The 27,736-nt window shown below is 41.8% G+C and overlaps 1 protein-coding gene across 2 annotated transcripts in view; it reads right to left on the reverse strand.

Moving 5' to 3' along the window:
* Nucleotides 1-559: 559 nt before the first annotated feature.
* The window catches only part of LOC121280757 (WD repeat-containing protein 7), a 767,874-nt gene continuing 740,697 nt past the window's right edge, over nt 560-27,736 (reverse strand). For both annotated transcript variants that reach the window (XM_041192924.1, XM_041192931.1), the window contains 2 exons: nt 9,787-9,891; nt 560-824 (listed from right to left, as the gene is read on the reverse strand). In XM_041192924.1, the coding sequence (XP_041048858.1) occupies nt 621-824; nt 9,787-9,891 (309 nt within the window). In that variant the 3' untranslated portion in view covers nt 560-620. The remainder of the gene's footprint in view (nt 825-9,786; nt 9,892-27,736) is intronic.

The raw sequence follows: 27,736 nt of genomic DNA on the forward strand, positions 1-27,736 counted from the left end.
AACTAGGGCAGTATCATGCTGTGCTCCAGCATCACTAGGGACTGAGCTGAGAGCTTACAAACCAATTTCACATAGGATCCTTTATCCCATAGGTCTTGGCTTATTTCAAGTCTACAACCTTGAGATGAATGATAGCGTTGAAAATCAGTGCGCCATAGTGAAGATTCTTAGGAAACTGTCTTCTCAGTCCAACAACTATTGGTGATGAAAACTTGACTTTGGTTCTACTACCATACACTGTCTTCCCTCGGACAGCTGCAGGAGAATCCAAATTTTGGTGCAATGCGTGGGATATGCTTCATACAAGCAACTGCAGTTTTCAGACTTTATCATAATAGATTGTGTTTGCACTAGCAAGGGGAGTAAATGATGTGCAATCACAACAAAACTGAACCTTAAACCATCAATGTTGGGAATAAGCAATGAGTATTTAGTAATCGGGTACAAGTATTGAGCAGGCATTTCGCCTCTTTTCAAAAACCCACAGAAAGTTGACATTGCAAATTATTATATGAAAAAAATCTACACGTAAATATCTTAATGTAAACATTAACCAGCATTGCAAACAGCACACACATTTTTATTTCTTTAGCATGTTTCATGTGATTAAGGTGGTGGCTTCAAACCATAAATCGATGCTCTTTCCCGTCATGTGCCATAAGGATGACATTGCGGTTGGAGGTCCAGATCAGACGTGCCAGTTTCAGTGCATTCTGAGAACCAGGAGAAGCAGGATGAACAGGGGGCACTTGGTATGTTTTCATACATCGGAGCTGGGGGGCAGAGTTTAGCATACCAATACTCCCCAATAGCGAAGTGTTCATCTGTAAAGGAATGAAAAGGAGAAAAGGAATGAAACAAAAATAAAACAATGAAAGCAACACAGAAAACAATACTAATCAAGCTACACTGAATGGTTTCATAGCACTGAAATAGACAAAAAGTAATTTACTTCCAGAGAAAGTTCCTTTAATACCCTAGCCAAGGTTTTTGTTCCTAATTGTGGCCAATGATGAGTTCTTGTCGGCATGCAGCGTAGACATCACTGGAACAAGCCAAGCCTCCTGTGACAGCACCTCCCAAATGCACAACCTCTGCCACCTAGAAGAACAAAGGCAGTAGACAAATGGGAACACCCCCACCTGCAAGTTCCCCTCCAAGCCACTCACCATCCTGACTTGGAATTATGCTGCAGTTCCAAAACGGAGCTGGATGTCTTCCTTGGAGCATGGGGTACTGCCTCAGAAACTGGCATTTACAGCACCTATTTTCTGCCCAGTTACTTGGCACAATGAGGGCTAATTTCTACCCCCACCAAAGCGGTTAAGCTAAAAGGCTTGTGTAATGTCCTCTTTTAAGCTTGACTCCATGTTTCTTAGCTATGAAGTCTGTGGCAATCTCAAACATGTTAATAAGACTCAACTTATCTGTTCTCTTATGCAACCTCTCCTCATAGCTCAGGTGCCTTAAACTAGGTGTCAAGTTTGTAGAGACTCATCATCACCAGTTGGGATTGTTCCCTCTCCTTCAGGCTATATAACAAAAGATCCAGTTATATTTCTGTATTGTTGCTACACACTGCGTTCTTGATTTGAGTGAGCTATCTAGTTCACCTAAGTTCTATTTGCTGTATTATGTTCCCTCCCCTACTCAGACTCATTTAGTTTATAGTTCCTCTGTTTATTTCCTTTCTCTGGCATGACCACCTTAAATTGATTCATACTAAATGTCATTTGCAACACATCAGTTCATCTTCTTAACCTCCCAGATCCCTTCATTTTGGTTTGGTCCCTATTATTTAATATGTCCTCCAATCACCAAATTTGATCCCATTGCTTTATGGACTGTCATTGTGCAAACTCACAAATGTCCACTTAGCTAAGATACCTGTATGTTGCCAAGGAGGAGAGAAAATTGCAGTTTTTAGGGCATTAATCTTTCTCCAGGGTCTGGTCAAAGGAATGGATGCTTTTCATTTTAGGTATTAACACAGAAATGCAAAGGGAATGTTATTTAGGTCTCTCCCCACTTACTCCAGTGGCCCTGATTACAAAAGGTGACCAGTCCCTGCCGGGCACTTTGTTCCAATGCTGCAAAGGGGATCACGAAAACAGGACCAGCTGGTTCACTTTTAAAATTTCTCCCTCTCCCTTCTCCTTATGTGGAACTGCCTCCCATTGTCCTCCTTCAAGCATTCCTGAGCGGCAGAATCTGCATTGTACTAATTTGCGTGTAACTGCTTACCCTTTACGTCAGCTGTTTCTAGCCCCTCATTATTGCCCTCATAAAAATGCTTCTATTCAAGACTCTGGGGACAATTCATACACATCAGCCAGCCACATAGGAATTGGTAGATGAAGACACACCAAAGTCCAACCAGTTTGCCTTCTACTGACCTTGTTGTCGCATGTTGTAACATGAGCTGTCATTGCATGATATGATAATGGAGTGCATATAGATCCACTGCCCACATATTTCAATCAAGCATGACGATAGCAAGACCTTGGCCTGGGTTTTTATCCTCGAGGCGGGCAGGGGGAGTTGGGAAAATTCCCGGCAGGATCTTCATTGCTGGGGGCCGGGCATAAGCTGAAGTCAGACAGACTCTTACCGACAGGAGCTGCCGAGTACCGAGGTAGGCTGTTTAAAAGGTCAGCCTCAGTGCCGTGGGACTTTGTCCCAGTGACAAAAAAGGCCCTCCAGCCCTCACATACCCTTTGGCCTCCACACACTCCCAATACCCCATTCATGCTATCTCATGCCTCCACCCACCCCTATGTCCCCTCATACCCCTTGTACAAGGCTCTGCCTTAGGGGCTGGGTGGAATGGCAGAACTTGGCATAGGGGGCTTGAAGGGATGTGGGGAGGATGGAAGGGCAGAGCCTGGCATGGGATAATGAGGGGGACCTTTTGAACTTACTTTGAAAAGGTCCCCTCATGCAAACTAGCATTCATGACTCCTCTAAGGGGCCGTGATCCACAACTCTTTAAAAACCTGGCCCAACTCCATGAAAATTGTGCAGGAGTAGGAGATACCTATCTCCACAATGGAGCCAGCCAGGCCGCGAGGGCCAGATGCAGGCTTCTGACAGGAAGCAGCCCGCAACCTTTAAAGGCACTCCCAAAAATGGGAATGGGGTCGGGAATCCTGGAATGGGGATCGCCCACCATTTCAAAAGGCTTTCAAGTCAACCCAACTCAGTGAAAACCCGGGCCCTTTTCATCCAATACAAGCTCCTGGAACTCTCGATGAGACTAACTGCACATACTCACTTGTGGCAGTGATTGTTTGGTTTCTCCATCTCTGAGCTCCATGTTTTAGACCATTGTTTTAAACTAGTGTCATGAAAATGTAATAATTTTCATAATATTGTGTTTTATTGGAACGGTAGGTTAATAGTGGGGTTTGGATTAGTTTCTCTGTGTGGGGCATTTCATTGAATTAGAGACAGCTAGTCTGGAGCTTTGAGGGATCAAAATTGAAGCTAGGTTTGAAATGCTAAATACATAAAGATGGCTAAGTTTTAGATTGTGAGGTGTGAGGAACATTTGCATTTTTAGATAAACCAGAGTAGATTGGATTTCAAAGAGATGATGAGATGTTACACCTAGCCATAAGAAGCTAAGTCAAACAGCGTGTTTATTTTTTCCAAAGGTTAGTGATAACATGAGTACCATGGAAGATTTATATTATGGAAAAAGTAAAATTGCAAAGACAAACTGTAACAATGGAATTTACATTAAAAAAGGAGAAACAAGTGTTAAGGTGATAAGATTATGTGTAAGGAAAAAGGTATTCTAAGATCTAATTCAAGCGTAAAAAGCCTCCAGCCACTATGCCTCATGTTGTTGTCTACAGGAACCGAAGCTAAGACAATTCACTTTGAATATCCCTGTCCAGGGTATTGTGTGCTTTGCCTGGGTCTGTTGAAATCTATTTTGTTTTACTGTTGCCTTAACGGAGGTGTAACTGGGAGCTAGATTAATTAGGAGATATTATCGTAGTAATTTGTAGACTTGTATATGTGCTTAAAATCTTTTCTTTTATTAATAAATGTTTGATTTAATTTTGTTAAAAACCCACAAGTTTTGCTGGGGTCATTACTACTGAATTCAAGGCATGCATCTTGAAATAAAGTACAAATTACAAAACAGCTATGGCAGCTGTTTCAAGTTTCCCTCTGGGATTTGAGCAGCTCGGCATTTACCATCCACTGTGCCATAACACTAGTTATCTTGACTTGTTTTCTTTTTCTACCATAACCAGACCATAGAATCAAATCTTCAAAAGTCTAGAGCAGTGAATTCTGTACTTAAGTCTGTGTTGTGCATTGGGTCCCGGCAGAAGTCCTGACGTGTGCATGGCCGCTAACCGGGTGACCTGGGCCAATGAAAAAGATACAACCTAGAATGTTCTACGGAAAGGTTATTAGTTTTGTTTTGAAGTGTTACCAAACACATGATTCAAATGTCAAAAAAATGCTATAAATGCATTTATATAGGATCTTTCACAACTTCAGGATGTCCCAGATTGGCTTTAAAAACAATTAAGTACTTTGGATGTGTAGCCACTATTGTAATGGAGGAAACATGGTGATAAATTTGTGTACAGAAAATTGCCACAGGGTACTGTAATAATAATGAGTAGATGATCTGATTTAGTGATGTTAGTTGAGGAATAAATAGTGGCCAGGATACCAGTGATAAAACCCCTGCTCTTCTTCAAAATAGTGCCATGGAATCTTTTACATCCGCCCGGGAGGGCAGACAGGGCCTCTGCTTAACAGCTCAACCGAAACGGTAATTTTGGCAGTGCAGCACTCTCTGGAATGCAAGCATAAATTTTGTGCCTAATTTTTTGGCCTGGAACTTGATCCCATAAACTCCTGACTCAGAGGCAAGATTGTTACCACCAAGCCACAGTCGCTACCTATGAGGTATGGGTGGTGGTACCCCCATTACATCCCTGCTGATTCAAGATAATGCCCCGGCTGTGCCAGTTCAAGCTTTCTTCTCACTCTTCTCAGGTTGAGTTCACCAGATTGATGCCATATTTGAGGCTGTTAAGTGCTGTGGCAGAGCCTGACCACTATATACAGACATGAAGCCAAAACAATTAAAGTCACTTGTGACCTTTAGAAACCGACAGCTAGGGGAGTGATATCATCTGGACTGGATTTAAACGTGGGTTTCCGGGGTGAAGGAGTAAGTTTCATCTAGAATATCTCTGGAATCATTGCATTGACTCTAAATGATGCTCTCTAGCAGCAGATGTAAAACATTAGTGACATTTTCAGAATCGTTTTAATTCATGTTGAGTAATCAGCCTTGGAAGATGACTAATGCTACTCATTTTTTTTACATTAATAACTGTACAGAATGTAGCCCGAGGTCACATTTTAAATGGAAGTGGTGTGCTCTAACTGGGAGTACAGCAACTCCGCAATTCATAAATACATCTAAAAATTAATATAGGGAACAATTTGTGAAGGACAGGAGGCTGATTAGGGTCTGACTGTCATGTCAAAAGAGCAAAGATTCAGACTAACATTTTTCTCAATTCAAATTGTGACTCATTTACTTCCTTGTCATAAATTTTATTTCAGAGAAGATGCTTTTAGGTTTTATGTTTTTTGTTTAAATCATCTGCACTATAAGGCCATCAACATTTCTCAGTTTCCTGTCTGTAGGAATGTAAACTCACGGTTGAATTTGTTGGTGCAGACAACTAGTTGATGAACAGGGAACAAGTGATGAAAAGTGATCATCTGATCGATGGAGGAGGTGCTGATAAAAGTGTAAATTCTATGTTGAGATCTCAGTAATGATCACCACTGGGAATTGAAACGTTTGGAAATGAACCTTAATTTAAAAATACAATTTTTAATTAAACAAATGATTTATTAAACAAGCTCTCGCCTAGATTTTAATGCATCAGAAATTAACTCTCTTACTGGATCTTCTAAATCCTGGAGAGGTTATTGCTATTCACCTAAACAGGGGCGATACAGCTGAGCCCAATTTATCAGCCAGTAGTGCAGAGCCCACTTGAAATTGTTAATTCAGTAAAGACCTTGGATCCATCACAGGATCTTTGTGGTCTGTATGGCTCAGTGACACTATAAAGTGAATTTACCCAGGGAAACAATAGATCACAAGACATGTTTGGATAAGGTCATTGCGGCCAATTGATCTCAGCCTACCAGAATACTAACTTCCTCTTGCAGCATCCAGCCAATCCAGCCATTCCTTAAATGGGTCCAGTGTTGTGATCTCAAGAACATTTTCTGGCAAATTAATCCATCTGTTAAATGATTGTGTGTAAAGAAATATTTCCTCATGTCCGGCATAAAACTGAGCCTCACAAAGCTGAATCACTGCCCTCTGCTAAAGTGTACTAGCATAATTGAAAATACTATTTAAGGTTTTTCCTCTCTATCCCATTCATATTAAATCCCCTTTGACAAGTTCCTTTATAAAATTAATGAAGCTTTGCTCATAACCCTTTCACTGATGTTGCTCTCCTACAAACAGCTACCAGGGTCTGCAAAACCTCCTTACACAGTGACAGTCAGAATTGGAAGCAGTCATCCAAGTACAGTCTGAACTGCTTCAGCATGACCAGTCCTTCTTGTACAACTTTGTGCAAGGCACAGGAGATCAGTATCGTTCCAGAAACCTTAGCTGGTGAATAGTGAAGGGCACACCCAGATCGGTTACCTGAATTGCACCTGCAACATCCCATTTGTATCATCGATTACAACTCTTGTGCTCATACAGTTCCTGTTGTACTTTTCCTGGGCATCTATGCTTGGCTCCACACTGGTGTCATCACTCACATCTTTATAGGGTGACCCTTGTTTCTCAGGAAACATCCACTCAATCAGATCTGAGGTATGAATATCTTTAGGAGACATGATTGGCACAGGATGAATACATCATGGCAGCTTCCTGGTTTCTTTCACAGGCATGCAGGGTGAGCTTTCAGTAGCTGCAGGCCAGTTGAACATTAAAGGAGTGCAATCCCATTTGATTGATGAATACTACTGGTTGATCTGAGGGTGTCTTGATTGTCACATGTTCAATCTGTGACTCACTGGAAATGTGGGAATCCCAGCTGGAGCAGCAAATCCGAAGGCCCTCTCAGTCTGAGTGGCTTTATCAGTAGAAAAGTGCATACAGGTGCATAAATCTGGCAAACATGGCATCCATTACCAGTGAAATGCACTTGTGGGCAGCAGCTTGTGAGATCCGACAAATATCACCAGCAGCTCCCTGGAAGGAAAAAAGTTAAGGGCTGGCAACGTGTGCCTGCCTGGTCCCTTCTTTCAGGAGCCTGCAAACATTTGTAATGTCTGAACCTCACGAGGTACTGGTACTGTCATATCCTCTGCCTGTATATCCTCTTTGGGTGTATCACCTCCTGTGAATTGGGGCTTTTTATGCATCCCCTCTGCCCTGTGGAGTGGAAGGTGGCTGAGAAGGTTGCTGCTGCTGTTCCTTTTGTTCCTCATCAGAGGTCCGATGTAAAGCTTCATAAGCAGCTGCCCTGCTGCTGTGTAAGTTGACAGCTGAGAAGTGCAGAACAAAAGCAGCAAACTCCTAGGTAGCAGAAATTGCAAAGTATTGGAAGTCACCTCCAAAGCAGTGAAAGTACACTTTCAGCACGAACAATTCTTCTGAGGCAAAGAAGCAGGTATCAGATCTCAGTATTTAAAGCCTTTCTTGGCTGTCAATTGATCAGCCCTATTGGTTTCTGTTGTCCTCTCACCTAATTTTACCTGATGAGTTCCAGGAAGCCCAGGAAACCAGTGCACAAAGAGGTAAAGCCATAATTCCTGGGTTAAAACAGCAGCTAATGAGTGGTTAACATAATTACTTGGAAGACCTGCCTATCCCATGGGTATTTTCCATGTGTTGATGAACTGGTTAGGGTTAAAGGTGGAAATTGGTAGGTTCCTGCCAGCTTCCCGATATGCTGGCATTTTCAGGTATTTTTAATCTGCCACCCAGAAACCCACCCCTCTTTCCTAATTTCCCCCTCCAGAGCTTGAATCCAATTCCCTTATCTATCACCACTGTAAATGCCATGGAACACTGTTTATGTTAAAGATGCCTTCTAAAGGAAGTTATGGCGAACCTTTATAAAATACTGGCTCGGCTTCAACTGGAGTATTGCACCAAGACATAACTAAGCAATTGTGTTTAACTCTGGGCATCACACTTTATGAAGAAAGTGAAGGCATTAGAGAGGGTACAGAAAAGATTACAAAATGGTTTCAGGGATGAAGGACTTCAGCTGTGTGGATAGATTGGAGAAGCTAGTGGAAGGAAGGTTGGGAGGAGTTTTGATAGAGGTGTTCAAAATCATGAGGGTTCTGGACAGGGAAGGGAAGGGAAAAATAGTTCCCACTGGCGGAAGGGTTGAGAACCAGAGGAACACAGATTTAAGGTGAATGGTAACAGAACCAAAGGCGACATGAGGAAAAGTTTTTTTATGCAGTGTGTGGTTAAGATCTGGAAGTCAATGCCTGAAAAAGTGGTGGATGCACATGGTGAGTGATGAACCATTACTTTCATTTAACTTCCTCCTTAGCATATTCTATACAATCCAGGGAAAAGACATGTCTTTAAATTTTAATTCCAAAATGCAGTTCTTGCATTTGTCTGTACTCAACTTAATTTTAACAGGTCAGCCCTGTTGAGTTTCCTTGCAAAACCTCCAAGAAGTATTGTGATAAAAACTGAGTATTTTTGAGATCCAATCCTTAAAATTACCTATACAATAGTATATTTCTGTTCTTTTCACCCTTCATGAGGTTTATTATAAAAAAAATAGTCAAATTAATGCAGTTGATTACTAACAGGTATGCATCTGGACAAATAGCAATAAACATACCCAATGCTAGAAATAATGAACATGCTCTTAATCAACAAAATAACAATCAAGAAGGCACTAAACCAGACCACATTTGTCATATGCCACAGGTGGCCACTGGCAAGTTTTTGTGTGCAGCTTCTGAGACCTGCTGTACATGCTTCGAGTATCTGTCTTGCCAAGTGACTTTGCAAAGGTAAGGCTGAATTTCAAAGGACTTTATTATTAATATAAAAATTCAAATGTTCAAAGTGCCAATATGTTATTGGTTTGACTTTGCTGCAGGCATAGAAGTCCGTGGTAAGACACCTTCAGAAAAAGTCAAATTTTTAAAAAATAGCATGATTTTATGATACACATACAGCTTTGGTCTTTGTTCTCTTAACTTTCCTGTCTGATAGCCTGATCTTGCTTCATGGGCTAAGCAACATTTCTCAGAAGATCTCAGTCTTAGTCTTGATTACTCTCATTATCCTCTCTGATCTTATGCTCAGCCTAGATCTCTACTCTAACTATCCCCATCATCCTGTTTAAATAGTTTGAATAGTGACTTCCAAGTTAATTGTGAGGTCCTACTACCCATTTTATTTAAGTGCAACCATTGACTCTTGTAATTGCTTTCTCTGTATCAAAAAGAACTTTGTTTTGTGGCTGTTTATGGGTAATATCATCCCTTTGCCTAGCATTGAAAGCATTTCCTGTAAATCTCTATGGTCCTAGTCCCTCAGGCAGTTCCTTTAACCTCTCTTCAGAACGGACAGTTCTGGCTCCAGTTCTGTTGATTAGTCTCCTGAAGCCCAGATTTCAAGGATCTTGTGCAAAATGATGCAGCCTCATTTAAAATTCAAGAAATCGCTCCTCTTCTTGTGAAGCAAACACAACAAAAAGAAAAAAAATATAGGCATACCTGCCAGAAGGAGATGTGACTGTCAGCATTGGAATATGTGGCCAGATACCGTCCATCAGGAGCAAAGGACACTGCAGTTATTGGTCCACTGTGGCCATGAATGGTCTGTCGGAGGTAACATAGACAGAGATCTGAGACATGCGTCTTTAATACTTCAACATTCATACAGCAAGGCAAGGTACTACATGGACAATTGTTTATAGATTTATGTAAAAATTAGCCTCTTTTCAAAGATCAAGATTTAATGCATGTCAATGCAATTATTGCATAATCAAAATCTGCAATAATGTCAGTCAGTCCACTGAGACTCAAACATATCGGAAACAGAAAACTGATTCAGTAAAATATTTTTTGTTTCTTGTAATATAAGCCTTTGTGTAGAACGTACAACATTTCCTATGGTGACAGATTCAACATAGGCTAAAATATGAATAGTACAATTTATAGATCCCTAATAATCCTAATTCTTAGAAATGAGATAGCTTTCAGTCCTTGCTGGTTTTGTGGATAAATGATTGCCAAAGTTGGGAGAGGAAAACATTTTGCCCATTTTTCTTACTGTTGACAATATTGCACGCCCATAACAAAAACAGAAATACCTGGAAAAACTCAGCAGGTCTGGCAGCATCGGCGGAAAAGAAAAGAGTTGACGTTTCGAGTCCTCATGACCCTTCGACAGAACTAGGTGGATCCCAGGAAGGGGTGAAATATAAGCTGGTTGCAGGTGGTAGTGGTGGGGGGGGGGGTGGTGTGGTTGTAGGCAAAAGCAGTGATAGAAGCAGATCATCAAAAGATGTCACAGACGGCGGAACAAAAGAACACATAGGTGTCGAAGTTGGTGATATTATCTAAACGAATGTGCTAATTAAGAATGGATGGTAGGGCACTCAAGGTATAGCTCTAGTGGGGGTGGGGGGAGCATAAAAGATTTAAAAATATTTAAAAATAATGGAAATAGGAGGGAAAAAGAAAAATCTATACAATTTATTGGAAAAAAAACAAAGGGAAGGGGGAAGAAACAGAAGGGGGTGGGGATGGAGGAGGGGGGGTCAAGACCTAAAGTTGTTGAATTCAATATTCAGTCCGGAAGGCTGTAAAGTGCCTAGTCAGAAGATGAGGTGTTGTTCCTCCAGTCTGCGTTGGGCTTCACTGGAACAATGCAGCAAGCCAAGGAGAGACATGTGGGCAAGAGAGCAGGGTGGAGTGCTGAAATGGCAAGCGACAGGGAGGTTTGGGTCATTCTTGCGGACAGACCGCAGGTGTTCTGCAAAGCGGTCGCCCAGTTTACGTTTGGTCTCTCCAATGTAGAGGAGACCGCATTGGGAGCAACGAATGCAGTAGACTAAGTTGGGGGAAATGCAAGTGAAATGTTGCTTCACTTGAAAGGAGTGTTTGGGCCCTTGGACGGTGAGGAGAGAGGAAGTGAAGGGGCAGGTGTTACATCTTTTGCGTGGGCATGGGGTGGTGCCATAGTTGGGGGTTGGGGAGTAGGGGGTGATGGAGGAGTGGACCAGGGTGTCCCGGAGGGAATGATCCCTATGGAATGCCGACAGTGGGGGTGAAGGGAAGATGTGTTTGGTAGTGGCATCATGCTGGAGTTGGCGGAAATGGCGGAGGATGATCCTTTGAATGCGGAGGCTGGTGGGGTGATAAGTGAGGACAAGGGGGACCCTATCATGTTTCTGGGTAGGAGGAGAAGGCGTGAGGGCGGATGCGCGGGAGATGGGCCAGACACGGTCGAGGGCCCTGTCAACGACCGTGGGTGGAAAACCTCGGTTAAGGAAGAAGGAGGACATGTCAGAGGAACTGTTTTTGAAGGTAGCATCATCGGAACAGATGCGACGGAGGTGAAGGAACTGAGAGAATGGGATGGAGTCCTTACAGGAAGCGGGGTGTGAGGAGCTGTAGTCAAGGTAGCTGTAGGAGTTGGTAGTCTTGTAATGGATATTGGTGGACAGTCTTTCACCAGAGATTGAGACAGCGAGGTCAAGGAAGGGAAGGGAAGTGTCAGAGATGGACCACATGAAAATGATGGAGGGGTGGAGATTGGAAGCAAAATTAATAAATTTTTCCAAGTCCCGACGAGAGCACGAAGCAGCACCAAAGTAATCATCGATGTACCGGAGAAAGAGTTGTGGAAGGGGGCCGGAGTAGGACTGGCACAAGGAATGTTCCACATACCCCAGAAAGAGACAGGTATAGCTGGGGCCCATGCGGGTACCCATAGCCACACCTTTTATTTGGAGGAAGTGAGAGGAGTTGAAGGAGAAATTGTTCAGTGTGAGAACAAGTTCAGCCAGACGGAGGAGAGTAGTGGTGGATGGGGATTGTTCGGGCCTTTGTTCGAGGAAGAAGCTAAGGGCCCTCAGACCATCCTGGTGGGGGATGGAGGTGTAGAGGGATTGGACGTCCACGGTGAAGAGGAGGCGGTTGGGGCCAGGGAACTGGAAAATGTTGATGTGACGTAAGGTGTCAGAGGAATAGAGCTATACCTTGAGTGCCCTACCATCCATTCTTAATTAGCACATTCGTTTAGATATCACCAACTTCGACACCTATGTGTTCTTTTGTTCTGCTGTCTGTGACATCTTTTGATGATCTGCTTCTATCACTGCTTTTGCCTACAACCACACCACCCCCCTCCACTTCTCTCCCTCCACCCAACCCCACCACCCCACCCCACCCAACCCCCCATCCCCACACCTTAAACCAGCTTATATTTCAACCCTTCCTGGGATTCACCTAGTTCTGTTGAAGGGTCATGAGGACTCGAAACGTCAACTCTTTTTTTCTCCGCCAATGTTGCCAGACCTGCTGAGTTTTCCCAGGTAATTCTGTTTTTGTTTTGGATTTCCAGCATCCGCAGTTTTTTGTTTTTATATTTGCATGCCCATAGTTGGATGGGGCATGAACAGGTTGTGATATTTTAAAAAAGACTCTCAGGGCATCAACTTTGGCTCTTCTGATGGTGAGTGAAGAATGAAATAAGTCACATTACATATACCTGAATAAGTAACACAAAAAGAAAATCAATTCAATGGTCCATATCCAACATGAGTAATATAAAAGTGAACTAATTTCAATTAGCTTATAAAATCTGAACAAAGCAAGAATTAACAGCATGTATTGCTTCATTTTGACAACTGTGACCATACTTCTTTGAGAAGCATTAATCTGTCTTTTGACTTTCAGATGATGGTTAATCTATGAATTTCCATAAACTTCAGTTTTAAACTTGGATTTCCAGCATTTGTTTTTTCATATATACTATATATATATCTATCTAAAGGAACATTCTATTTAACAATTAATTTTAGAATTTTAAGAGAACAGATAATTAGGATCAACAAATCTATGTTTTTGAAAGCTCTGAACTCCTGTTTTCTTAATATAATCTTCTGGTAATTTATTCCACTTGCCTATTATCCTTTGGGTAAAATGGACTCAGGAGCAGCAATTAATGCAATGTTATTTAAATTAATATTTGAAATATAGCTTCCTTTGGTATGCTATGTGGCAGCACTGTCTCAGGTTGGTCCTACCTGTGATGGAGTTAGCTGATCTCAGGACAGGAAAATAAAATCAGCCAGAGTTTCCAATCAATGTTACCTAGTTACCGTTTGGAAAGTATGGGGAAGACGAAATTGGGCTTAACAGTCAGATTTCCAGAGTCCTATGGGTTTTTCAATAATCAATGCCTACTTTGAATAGGTATTTAGATGTGGTGCCAGAAGGTTGCTGGCAAAAGTGAGTATTGTATCTCAGCAAAAGTCAGCACCTTCAGAACAGGAAAAAAGAAAATGGAGAGCAATTATACTAATATTACACACATTTTTTAAGCTGAAGATGTAATAAACATCCTGAGAAGAGATGCTGTCACTTTAACTTATTTCTTATAAAGAAGAGACTTGTAGTGGGACAGAGTGTCACTCATCTGATTTTTGAGTTTCACAATGTACCATAGCATCAAAAAACCTAGGATGTTTTGATGATTGGTAAATGCTTTGAGCATGAAGTGACCTTGAGCAGCAGTGTATGAAATACATTCATCACCAAAACTGCAGACCGTCTGTCAATATCTGCCTCTCATTTGTTAAGAGTTCCCCTGCTGAGATTCCCTCACAGCAGCCTGTTTTTGCTTCCTGCATTCATGACAGGTCAGAAGACAAAGCAACCTCTCTTTTTTCTGAATGAGACTCACTGGTGAAAAATTTAAGTCGACAGATGTAGCCAGTCAAATACAGTGAAACCTGTCAGCAGTTCCCACCCGTGGCTCCACTATAAGGGGTGCTTTTTAAAATCAGGATTGAAACACCATAGGGACTAAATTCGATAGCCCGCAAAAACGGGCATGGGGATCGGGATCAACCCTCGCCCGTTCAATGTAATGCAGGCAGCATGCCAACTTTGTGCTGCCTGCTGTTTTAAATGATTTCAACCATCAGCCAGTGCTAACTGTGCTGTTGATTGGCTGGATGCTTCAGTGGGGGGCCAATATCGTGAGAGGCGAACACTAGTTAAAGCTGGACTGCTGGGCTTAAGTCTCTTAAATAGGAGATGCGCTGTAGCAGCAGCCAGTGGTGGCAGTTGTGCAGGAAGAGAATCTGACCTAGGAAATACTAAAAATGACACATAGGAGAGAATGGGCTCCAAGGTTTGTGAACACTGTTCTGGAGGCCCTGGTGAAAAAGAGGAAGGATGTCCTGTATTCTGGAGGGACAGAGAGGAGGTTCTCCAAACATATGCTCAGAAGGCAGTGGGAGTAGATAGCCATGGAAGTCAATGACAGGAGTCATGCTCTAAGGGCCTGGGTGCAATGCCACAATGACCTCACATGTGTGGTCAAGGTCAGTGAATGTATCTTCAAATGCCATATCCTACCACCTGCATCATAAGCCTCAGAACTGCTAAATTCAAATCACCATCACTCACCTACCAAAAATCTCTATCAATCAGGACTCTAACTGATATTCATATGCTCCACTGCATCCTCAGAAGTTTAGCACTGTTGCAATTCTCTTACAAACATACGAATTAGGAGCAGGAATAGGCAGCCCCTCGAGCCTGCTCCATCATTCAATGAGATCATGGCTGATTTGAGCGTGGTCCCAACTCCACATTCCCACCTACTCCCGATAACCTTTGGTTCCCTTGTGAGTCAAGAACCTATCTACCCTCTGCCTTAAAAATATTCAATGACCCTGCCTCCACCACTCTCTATGGAAGAGAGTTCCAAAGACTCACGACCCTTAGAGAAAAATAATTCTCCACATCTCTGTCTTAAATGGGAGACCCCTTATTTTTAAACTGTGTCCCTTAGTTCTAGTCTCTCCCACAAGGGGCAACACCCTTTCAGTGTGCACCCTGTCAGGATTTTATATGTTTCAAGATCATCTCTCATTCTTCTAAATAATGGGCTGCTTTTCTATTCTTCCTGCCAAAGTGGACAAGTTCACATTTTCCCACATTGTATTCCATCTGCCAAATTTTTGCCCACTCACTTAATCTATTTATATCCCTTTGCAGAATCCTGATGTTCTCTTCATAACTTACTTTGCTATTATTTTTGTGTCATCAACAAATTTAGCAACCAGGCATGCAGTCCCTTCATCCAAGTCATTAATATAGATTGTAAATAGTTGAGGCCCCAGCACTGATCCCTGTGGCACTCCACAGGTTGCAGCTTGCCAACCTGAAAAAGACCCATTTATTACTATCCTGCTAGATAACCAATCCGTTATCCATGCTAATATGTTATCCTCTACACCATGAGCTCTTATTTTAAGTAGTAACTTTTGATGTGGCTTCAGGAAGAGTGGTGTAATGGTATTGTCATTGAACTAGTAATCCAGAGACCCAGGGTAATGCTCTGGGGACCTGGGTTCAAATCTCACCAAAGCAAATGCTGAAATATGAACTCAATAAAAATCTATGACGATTGTCGTAAAAACCCATCTGGTTCACTAATGTCCTTTAGGGAAGAAAGTCTGTTGTCCTTACCTGGCCGGGCCTACAACGTGACTGCAGATCCACAGCAATGTGGTTGACTCTTAACTGCTCTCTGAAATGGCCTAGCAAGCCGCTCAGTTTGAGGAGCAATTAGGGATGGGCAACAAATGCAGGTCCTGCTAGTGACGCCCATGAAAGACTTTTTAAAAATCTTGTCAAATACCTTCTGGAAATCTATGTGGCTCGTTACTTCCTCAAAGAGCTCCAATAAATTTCCCTTTCACAAAACCAAATTGAATTGGCCTGATTACAATAGGATTTTCTCCATGCCCTGCTATAACCTCCTTAATATTTGATTGCAACATTTTCCCTTGATAGATGTTAAGCTGTAGTTTCCTACTTTCTATCTCCCTCCTTTCTTGAACAGATTTGCTATTTTTCAATCTGATGGGACCTTTCTGGAATCATGGAAATTTTGGAAAATTAAAACCAATGCAAATACTATCACAGCAGCTATTCTTTTAAGACCCTAGCATGAAGTCCATCAGGACCTGGAGAGTTGTCAGAATTTAGTTCTAATAATCTTTTCAGTAGTCTTTCCCTAGTGATTCTATTTGTTTCGAGTTCCTCCTTTCCTTTCACCTCCTGATTAACAATTATTTCTGGGATGTTATTTGTTTCCTGTAAAGTGAAGGCATATACAAAATATCTATTCAATTCATCCACCTTTTCCTTATTTTCCATTATTAATTCCCCAGACTCACTCTCTGGAGGACCAACATTCACTTTATTTACTCTTTTCTTATACAACTCAGTGCTTTCATACATTGACAGTTTTCAATCCCTCTCTTGCAGGACTAGGTGGTGCACAACCAACGAGGGATAGATGTGAAACAAAAACAAAACAAAAATAGCTGGAAAAACTCAGCAGGTCTGACAGCATCTGTGGAGAGGAAGACAGAGTTAATGTTTCGAGTCTGTATGATTCTTCATCAGAATAGGATGAGAAGAATAGAAATGAGGTGAAATATAAGCTGTTTGAGGGGGGTGGGACAGGTGGTGCTGGATAGAGGGCCAGTGATAGGTGGAGGCAAAGGAGAGATTGCCAAAGATGTCATAGACAAAAGGACAAAGGGGTGTTGATGGTGGTGATGTTAGCTAATGGATGGTGATATTAAGGGTAGAAAGCAAGGCGAGCAAGTGATAGTTGGCCCTAGTGGGGGTGGGTAGGGGGAAGGGATCGAAATGGGCTAAAAGTTGGAGATAAAACAATGGATGGAATTAAATTTAAAAATAATAATAGAAATAGGTGGGAAAAGAAAAATATATTTAAAAAATTATTAGAAAAAAGGGAGATCAGAAAGGGGGTGGGGATGGAGGAGAGAGTTCATGATCTAAAATTGTTGAACTCAATATTAAGTCCGGAAGGCTGTAAAGTGCCTAATCGGAAGAGGAGGTGCTGTTCCTCCAGTTTGCGTTGAGCTTCACTGGAACAATGCAGCAAGCCAAAGATGGACATGTGGGCATGAGAGCAGGGTGGTGTGTTGAAATGGCAAACAACAGGGAGGTGTGGGTCATGCTTATGGACAGACCGAAGGTGTTCCGCAATGCGGTCACCTAGTCTGCGTTTGGTCTCTCCAATGTAGAGACGACCACGTTGGGAACAGTGAATGTAGTAGACTAAATTGAAGGAAGTGCAAGTGAAGTGCTGCTTCACTTGAAAGGAGTGTTTGGGCCCTTGGATGGTGAGAAGGGGGGATAGATGTGTCTGCATGACTGGACCCCCATAGGGGAGATGGTGCTGACCATTGTTGAGGCCATTGCTGAGACCGTGATCATCAGTTGGGACTATGAAGGTGACAGTGACCTTATAGAAAGCACCCAACACTTGTAGAATCGAAGAAACAGCTAGAAGAAATCAACCAGTAACTAACCTGTAAACATTAAGGATCTTTTAAATAGTGCTGGTATTGGATCGTACAAGCTGCTGAACGTGTGTTCAGCTGTGCATGGTGTTAGCTGGAGCATTAAGCTCCAAACTGGCATCAAATCAGTGTTGCATGTTGATTATCACTAAGATCTATCTGCTCTGTGCATTTATGGCAGCTGCTCACTGTGCACACTAATACATTGACTCGTGCAACTCACCTCAAATGTGTGCGCATGTGTGTGCCACTGACTCCATTTTGCAGTTCAAAGGGCACTTGCAGAATTCAAAAATATGATACAAATAATTCCACTTTACACCAAAGTATTCTTGCATCATTGGTTTTTCATCAGCATCCGGATGTCATTAAATTCATTGAGAAAGATACGTTCTGAGCACTTTCTTTTAAAAGATACTGATTTTTGTTCTTATGTCAGGAAACTTCACTTCCCAGCAACCCTTCAACTGTCTGTTAATAACCACTTTGGTATTAGAGTACTGATAGGTGCTTGATATTCAGGAACCTGCAGTTTTGTGTTTCTATATTTATCTCCTTGTATAGTTACTTACAGAACCGATAGAGCATAAAAACTGACTTTACAAAAGGAGGCTATTCAATCCATCATGTATATAATGGTTCTATGCTTGCACATTTTTCTAGATGAGATATTAAACCACGGTCCTAACTGCCTGCACAGGTGGATGTAAAATTATTTGTATCAGTATCCTGATCAGTAGCCTGATACCAAAGTGGTTATTAACAGACAGTTGAAGGTTTGCTGGGAAGTGAAGTTTCCTGACATAAGAACAAAAATCAGTATCTTTTAAAAGAAAGTGCTCAGAACGTATCTTTCTCAATGAATTTAATGACATCCGGATGCTGATGAAAAACCAATGATGCAAGAATACCTTGGTGTAAAGTGGAATTATTTGTATCATATTTTTGAATTCTGCAAGTGCCCTTTGAACTGCAAAATGGAGTCAGTGGCACACACATGCGCACACATTTGAGGTGAGTTGCACGAGTCAAAGTATTAGTGTGCACAGTGAGCAGCTGCCATAAATGCACAGAGCAGATAGATCTTAGTGATAATCAACATGCAACACTGATTTGATGCCAGTTTGGAGCTTCATTTCGAAGAACGGCAATGGAGTTATCCCTGGTGTCTTGGTCAATATTTATCCCTTAATCAACATCACAGAAACAGATTTTGTGGTCTTTATCACATGGCCGTTTGTGGGAGTTTGCTGACCGCCAATTAGCTGCTGTATTTCCTACATTACAACAGTGACTTCACTTCAGAAGCGCTTAATTGGCTGTCAAGCACTTTGAAGTCCAGTGGTCATGAAAGGGGCTACATAGTGCAAGTCTTTTCTTTTTATTCTAGAACTAATTCCACTGCCCCACACCCTTCCCATGGGTTTGTATCTTCGTCTGCTTCAAACATTTAGCCATTTACTCTTAAAATTTTCAATGCTCAACCCCCGTCTGTGGCAAAGCATTCCATGTGCCAATAACCATCTGTGTTAAGAAATTTCTCTTGATATCTCTCTTCACATTCAGCAATAATTTTAAATTGATGATTCCTTGCCACTGACTCATCAACCAGTGGCATCAGCCTTTCTCTGTCCAGTCTGTCAAGACCCTTCATAATTTTTGAAACCTTGATTAAATTTCTTAGCCATCTCTACTCCAGTGGAAATAGTCCCTCATTGGCTTCACTTCTTCCGGGTGAACCTATGCTGTGTACTCCCTATGGCTTTAATGTTCTTTCTCTAGCAAGGTGGCCAAAGTTGCAGACATGCTCTAAATGTGGCCTATGCAATCTATGACCGTATTTATAAAACCCAAATGCTATTGAACATTTTTCTAGCTTTATCAACTTACCCTCAGACTTTCAGAGAACTATATATAATATATATTCAGCCTCTAAGCTTTCTTTATGTGTCTACATCTGCCCAACTTTTATATTTCTTCCCAAAATAAATGAACACACAGTTACCCACATTAAACTGCAACAGCCACTTTTCTGCTCATTCTACTAACCTATGCGGTTCTGATTTTTTTTTTAAACAGCCCTTCTCACTGATTTTTATAATTATTTTACCAGTTGCTAAATGGCAGAATTCTTTACTGGCTGTAATTATCCCTAGCACAAAGGAAGATTGCAACAGTTGTGGTTGATAAAGGCCAATCATCTCAGCTCCAGGACATTGCTACTCTTCAGGGCAGTGTCCTAGTCCCAACCACCTTCAACTGCTTCACCGTTGACCTTCACTCCATCATAAAGTCAGTAGTGGGGATGTTCAATGATGATTCCATCTGGAACTCTTCAGATAATGAAGCACTATGCCTGCATGCAGCAAGACCTGGACACTGGGGATAATGGCAAGTAACACCTGCATCACAGAAGTGCCAGGCAATGACCATTTCCATTCCACTTCTCTTTGACCAATTACCATCGATTCTATGATCCCATCAAAATCCTGGAGGTCACCATTTTTTTTATTCATTCATGCTGGCTGGGCATATATTGCCCATCCCTAGTTGCCCTTGAGAAGGTGGTGATGCCAACTGAGTGGCTTGCTAGACCATTTCAGAGAGAATTTTTAAGAGTCAACCATATTGCTGTGGGGTCTGGAGTCACATGTAGGCCAGACCAGGTAAGGTCGGCAGCTTTCCTTCCCTAAGGAACCAGATGGGTTTTTACAACAATCGACAATGTCATTGGGTCAAAATGATGGAACTCCCTATCTAATAGCACATGGAAATATCTTCACCACATAAACTGCAGTGATTTCAGAAGGCGGCTCACCACCACCTTGTTAAGGGCAATTGGGGATGGCAATAATTAATAATAAACTTGCCAGAGATGACCACATTCCATGAATGGGAAAAAAATCAATACAACAGAGAATTTATCACCATTTAACGGAAGTTACATGAATTATTTTAGATAGGGAAATAAAATTGAGTCCACTCAGGCTTTTTAGTTGTTACTGACAGGGATCTTTTACTTTAAAACGCTTCAGTAATAATGATTTCACAATTTTCTTTTAAATATCCACATCACCTATTTGTACAACAGAATTACAAGCATCGCCATTTAACTACCTCAAAGAAGTCTGTAAAACATTGAACAGTATCTTACATGTAACACTATACCTCAAGTATAAAATACTATATTTCCTCCATTATTCCCTATGTAAATGTAAAATGGATTTTAAGAAAATATTTTCTGCTTGTTTGCAATCTTTTGTTTCTTTGACTGATTTGCATCTTGGTGTGTTCTGATCTAATAGGAACCAATAATGTCTTATAAGAATAAGAATAGATAATTTTCCAGAGTCTAAATGTGGCAATATGAGATAGTATTCCACTGATCTAGAAATTTGCACTATGTTTGATTTGCTTCTGAAGATGGTAGACCAAAAAAAGCCAACAGTTTGTTCCAATGGATCAATTCTCTCTCTCTCTGTCCTACCAATTATTTCAGCAAAAATCACACACCTTTGTAGGAAAATGATTACTGAGGCAAATCTATACCTGCAGCAATGTAATTCAGAGCAAAGATCATAGCAAAAAGAACCAAATTAGATAGCAATTTGGTCTCTCTACTTAGCCCAAGCTTTTGGAATACTAGTCCAATAGTATAACCGTAACATTTCTGCACCCTTATTAGTTCAGCATTGCAGTAATACAGTTGCCCCGGTGAAGAAATCAGTACGAGTACAACACCTAAGTTAGCATCATGATGCACACCGAAACATCCCACTTACTACCATGAACCTGACCAATCTTGCCCTTCCTCCTTTCTGTGCTCACACTGGCAAATACATTCAAAGGTGTATGTAGCCAAATGAAACAGGATTATGAACTGCACGTTCTAGCACACTGCTGTCTACAGACATTGCAGCCTACTTTATGTGAATTAGTGGTATTTCTTAATCGATTCTACTCACCATAAATATACAAGTATTTTCAGGGCATTAATTGCATGGTGAAAATTTAGTCAGGACTTGTACCATATGATAGTTTTAAAACTGGTGATGCAATGGAGGTAACACACTTGTGACTGATATCCATGTGGTGAGTCAGGCACTGTTGTAAATAAATTGGGTCACACTGTTCCAGAGTGAGTGCCCTTTATTGGCTAATTCAGCTTGATTTAATTGCATAATTTACCTAATTGCACAAAAATTGCTGATTTCAACACTATACATTGCAGGGAGAGCTACTGTAATGGTACAACGGCCCATTATATCTGACAGCAGCCTACTAGAAAGCTAAACAATTACTTCATAATCATGACAAGGCATAACACACAGTATCTATGCTGAGACAATATCCCCTTTCATGTAATTTTAATTTCCACGTTATTAATGTCTGTTAATTGTACTTGCATTAACTGGAGAATTGATCACATTTTAAATTGGCAGTTTGTGGATGATCTGATCTATATTGCACTTGGATTTGAAGTTGATAAAACAGTGCAATATCACAGATACTATAGCAGTAAACTTCTCACTCACATTACAGATATGGATTATTCATAATATTCAGTATTATATATTCAGTGTTTATCAATACAGTAACTCAACAACGAATAGCTGATAAATAACACACATGCTAACCAAACATATTGGATAATGTCTTACAAAGGCTTTTATCCTCAAAGAATGTGTGTAAAAGTACAGCTTGTATATATGGAACTGAAATTTTAGCAGTTAAGGTTTACTTTTAAATCAATGTTTTCAGCTTGATGCACTTATGTGGAAGAGAAGGAAGACAAAAAACTAAGCGCAAAACATCAAGATTAAGTACTATATTTCCTTTTAGCAAATGTGTGCACAGATTATGTGATGTTGATCATGTACTGATCGTCATGTAACAGGAGTTATTAAAATAATGTAAAACACACCAGTTGCTATATACAGTAGAATTGGGGTCTGCAATTAAAGCCAAGTGCAAGCTCTTAGTCATTGGAAAAAATGGAAATATTTAAAAGACATAACACTGATCATGTCCAGTTATTGCAGAGCAATAAATAAATTATTTTTTTAAGCCCCAGCTTCCCCTACTTCCCCTTGAGGTCTGTTTGCACAAGGGGATAGCTCTTCCTGTGGATAGTTCCAAAATTGTCACATATGCTATGCTGGCTAATGGTGGCATTCCTTTAAAGGGAAATTGTGGAGATTTCTGTTTTTCACTTTTCTTATCAATGCTTCCACAATAAGGTATTTGTCAATTTACAAATGTTATGTGACTCTGGATACACTTTCACTTATCTGGTTATGTAAATCATGTCTAAACTACAATTACATCAGGTGCAAGTTTCAGCAGTTCAACAAAAGATACTAGTGGTGGGAGGAGGAAATCATTTGCAAGTCAAATCTAAAAAGATGGGAACAATTGAAAGTGAAAATCAAAATAGTGACTCAAATTCTGAAAACCTCTGAAGAACTTTAAATTACATCTCAACCCATTCACAGCATTTGCCAAAGCCGAAGGATTTGGGAACTAAAAAGAAAGACAAAAATGAATGAGAGAATATACCCAGGGTAAGGGACAGAATCGCTCAGCATCACAATTATTTCTGATAAAAGATAATCAGCTTAACTTTATGCCTCTCCCCACAGGTGCTGCCTGACCTGCCAAGTACTTATAGCATTTTCTGTACATATTATATATGCTCATAATGATCTAGTTTCTTCTCAAATTGCTCTGTATGTATTTGATGGCTCATCATCTGAATCTCTTTTCAACATTGGTTTCCTAAGACTTTCTTTCCTAATTTCCCATGGCTCAGTCCTCCCTCCTACTCTACCTCCTGACTTCATCACCTAACCCTTCTACATTCTTTTGTTGATATGTACACATTCATCAACTTTCTTCAGACTGCATGTCGTCAGTATTCACAATTTCTTGCATTGCAATACTTGCATGGTTGCCTCTAAGCATTCAATGACAAATGCAATCAAACTCCTGTCTAGCGGCAAAGCTCCAGGAGCTGATGCTGCCCAAGCTGAGGTCTACAAGGCTGGAGGTCAAGCCAAGTCAAGAAGTTCATTGAATTCTTTCAGTCTATGTGGGAGCAAGGAGCCATTCCGCAAGAATACAAAGATGCCTCCCATTGTCCATATGTACAAGCAGAGTTGAACTTACCAATCTTGCAACAATCATAGAGGAATCTCTCTCCTCTCCATTGCCAGCAAAATCTTCGCCAGAATCCTTCTGAACTGCTTAGTTTAACACCTCAACCAGGATCTGTCAGAGTCAGCGCCATTTCAGAAAAGATTGAGGAACCACTGATATGGTGTTTGCAGTTAGACAGCACCATTAAAAAATGCCAAGAACAGAACATAGACCTCTACACCATGTCTGTTGGCCTGACACAATTAGCCATGAGTGCCTTTGGTAGGTAATAGAAAAATTTGGCTACCCTGAAAAATTCATCACAATGTTTTGACGGTTCCATGACAGCGTGTCCTGGATAATGGTGAATCTACTGACCAATTCCCAGTCAATAATTGAGTTAAACAAGGCTGCCTGCTAGCGCCAACCCTCTTCCACATGTTTGTCTCCACCATGTTCTCCAATGCTTGCCATGATGGCGAACCTGGCATTGAAATCAGATATCACATAGACAGGAAGCTGTTCAATCTGAGACGACACCAGGCAAAGACCAAGGACTCCAAGGTCATATTTCACCATTTCGGTTTGCTGATGACTGTGCACTGGCTGCCAGTTCAGAGATGGACATGCAATGGAACTTGGACTTGTTCTCCAATGCATGCAACAACTTCAGCTTTACAATCAGCATGAAGAAAACTGAAGTAATGTACCAGCTTGTTCCCAGAAAGCCCTATCTTGAGCCCAAAGTTTGAGTTGATGACCAGAACCTGTAAGCTGTAGATAAATTCACTTATCTCAACAGATATAGCTGTGTCTATCAATGACAAGACACATGTAATAATTTCCAAAGCAAGTGTAGCCTTTTGGCAGACTTTGAACATCAGTCTGAAAATGAAGAGATGGAAGCCTGCCTACCGAACTGAAAGTCATGATGGTCAAAGGAAGCGCTACAAAGGCACTTTAAAGGCTTCCTTTGAAGTTTTGATATTGACTCCAAGTCCTGGGAGAAGTTCACCCAGGATCACTGCGCCTGAGGCAACCAAACAAAAAACAGTGCAGCCTCCTTGGAAAGCAAGAGCATATCAGAGGCAGAGGGAAAACGCAAAGAGAGGAAATCCTGAGCCAGCAACTCATCCAAAACTCTACCAGCTGCGGTATCCTGTCCTATTTGCAGCATAACCATCCAGGTGCAAATTGCCCTTAGCAGTCACCTATGGACCCAATGGAACCTTACCAAATATCCCAGGTGATGAACATGGTCATCTTTGCCTCAAAGGATGAACAAGAATGATGCCTGCACAAGAGAAGCAATCCTTAGTGGCAAAGCGCTTTTGGACATGTGATGAGGCACTATCTTTCTTCAAAGATCAGTTTCTTCAAATCTAACCAACAGCTACCAGTGCTAATAGAAACATAAATAGGCCACTTATCCCATTGAGCCGGCTCTGTAATTTTGTTAGCTATGGCAGCTCCATTTTTCGTAAGCCCAATTCCCTGCCTTTTCTCCATATCCCGTAATAACCTTACTTACCCAGTAGTTATCTACCTTTTAAATACTTCAATTGATTTTGTGCCTATGTTTCTGATACAATGTGTTCCACATTCTAACAACCCTTCGGTGAAGATTTTTCCAGGATTTACTTTCAACGGACTGAGAAGTGATTCAGGAGTGGGGCTGTTTGCTGACGATTCCAGACTTCTCCATTCATAATTCCTCTGATAATGAAGCAACTATGACAGCATACAGCAGCACATGGATTGCATCTATACTTGGGGCACTTGAGAAGGTGGTGGTGGTGAGCCGCTTTCTTGAACTGCTGATGTCCATCTTGTATGAGTACATCCACAGTGCTGTTGTGAAGGAAGTGCCTGAATTTTGATCCAGCAATAGTGAAGGAACAGTGATACAGTTCCAAGTCAGGATGCTGTGGGGCTTGGAGGGGAACTTGCAGTGCTGTTCTCATGCATCTGCTGCCCTTGTGTTTCGAGGTGCTAAGGGTCACAGGTTTGGAAGGTGCTGTCAAAGGAGCCTTGGTGAACTGCACTGCATCCTGATTACAGAACCTCCTGCTGCTGCTGTGCACCAGTATTAGAGGGTGGAAAGGTTTATGTTGGTGATGGGATGGAGATCAAGTGGGCTGCTTCATCCTGGATAGTACTGAGTTTCCTCAGAATTGCTAGAACTGAACTCATCCAGGATAGTGGAGGGTATTCCAGTTCGCTCCTTACGCCTTGTTGATGGTGGATTAGTTTTGGGGAGTGAGGTGGTGAGTTTTCTTCACAGAATTCCCAGCCTCTGACCTGCTCTTGGAGCCATATTTATATTGCTGTTAAGTTCCTGTTCAAAGGTAACCCCCAAGATATTGATGGTTGGGGATTCAGCAATGGTGATGCCATTGAATGTCAAGGGGAGATGGGTTAGATTCTCTCTTGTTGGTCATGGAGATTTTTAAAAATTCATTCACAGGATCTGCACTTCGCTGGCTGAGCCACCATTTATTGCCCTTGAGGAGGTGGTGAGCTGCCTTCTTGAGCCGCTGCAGTCTATGTGGTGTAGGTACACCCACAGTGTTGTTAGGAAGAGAATTCCAAGATTTTGACCCAGTGACAGCAAAGGAACAGCGATATATTTCCAAGTCAGGATGGTGAATAAGTTGGAGGGGAACTTGGGTAGTGTTCCCATTTACCTGCTGCCCTTGCCCTTCTAGATGGTGTTGGCCATAGGTTTGGAAGGTGCTGTCTAAGGAGCCTTGGTGAATTCCTGCAGTGCACCTTCTGGATGGTACATACTGCTGCCACTGTTAGTCGGTGGTGGAGGGAATGAATGTTTGTGGATGTGGTGCCAATCAAGTGGGCTGCTTTGTCCTGGATGGTGTCCAGCTTCTTCAGTGTTGTGGGAGCTGCACTCATCCAGGCAAGTGGGGAGTATACCATCACACTCCTGACATGTGCCTTGTAGATGGTGGACAGTCTCTGGAGTGCCAGGAGGTGAGTTACTCGTCGCAGGATTCATAGCCTTTGACCTGCTCTTCTAGCCACATTTATATGGCTAGTCCAGTTCAGTTTCTGGGCAATGATAATGCCATTGAACGTCAACCTGATGAAGTTATAACACAGGACTACTTGCGTGCCAAACAGCATAAGCAGCATTACCATGGTTAGATTCTCTCTTGTTGGAGATGGTCTTTGCCTGGCACTTGTGTGGCGCGAATGTTACTTACCATTTGTCAGCCCAAGTCTGGATGTTGTCCAGGTCTTGCTGCATTTGGACATGGACTGCTTCAGCATCTAAGGAGTTGCGAATGGTGCTGAACATTGTGCAATCATTAGCGAACATCCCCACTTCTGACCTTATGATGGAAGGAAGGTCATTGATGAAGTAGCTGAAGATGGCTGGGCCAAGGACACTACACTGAGAAACCCCTGCGGTGATGTCCTGGAGCTGAGACGATTGACCTCCATCAACCACAACAATCTTCCTTTGTGCTAGTCGAGAGTTTCCCCTGTTCCCATTGACTCCAATTTTGCTAGGGCTCCTTGATGCTACACTCAGTCAAATGCAGCCTTGATGTCAAGGGCAGTCATTCTCGCCTCACCTCGGGAGTTCAGCTCTCTTGTCCGTGTTTGAACCAACGCTGTAACGAGGTCAGGAGCCGAGTGGCCCTGGCGGGACCCAAACTGGGCATCAGTGAGCAGGTTAATGCTAAGCAAGTGCCACTTGATAGCACTGTTGATGACCACTTCCATTACTGATGAGCGAGAGTAGACTGATGGGATGGTAATTAGCTGGGTTGGATTTGTCCTGATTTTTGTGTACAGGACATACCTAGGCAATTTCCCACATGGCCAGGTGATGCCAGTGTTGTAGTTGTACTAGAACAGCTTGGCTAGGGGCAAGTTCTGGAGCACAAGTCCTCAGTACTATTGCCAGAATGTTG

The sequence above is a fragment of the Carcharodon carcharias genome, chromosome 1, assembly GCF_017639515.1.
Source record: "Carcharodon carcharias isolate sCarCar2 chromosome 1, sCarCar2.pri, whole genome shotgun sequence".
Taxonomy (NCBI): Eukaryota; Metazoa; Chordata; class Chondrichthyes; order Lamniformes; family Lamnidae; genus Carcharodon; species Carcharodon carcharias.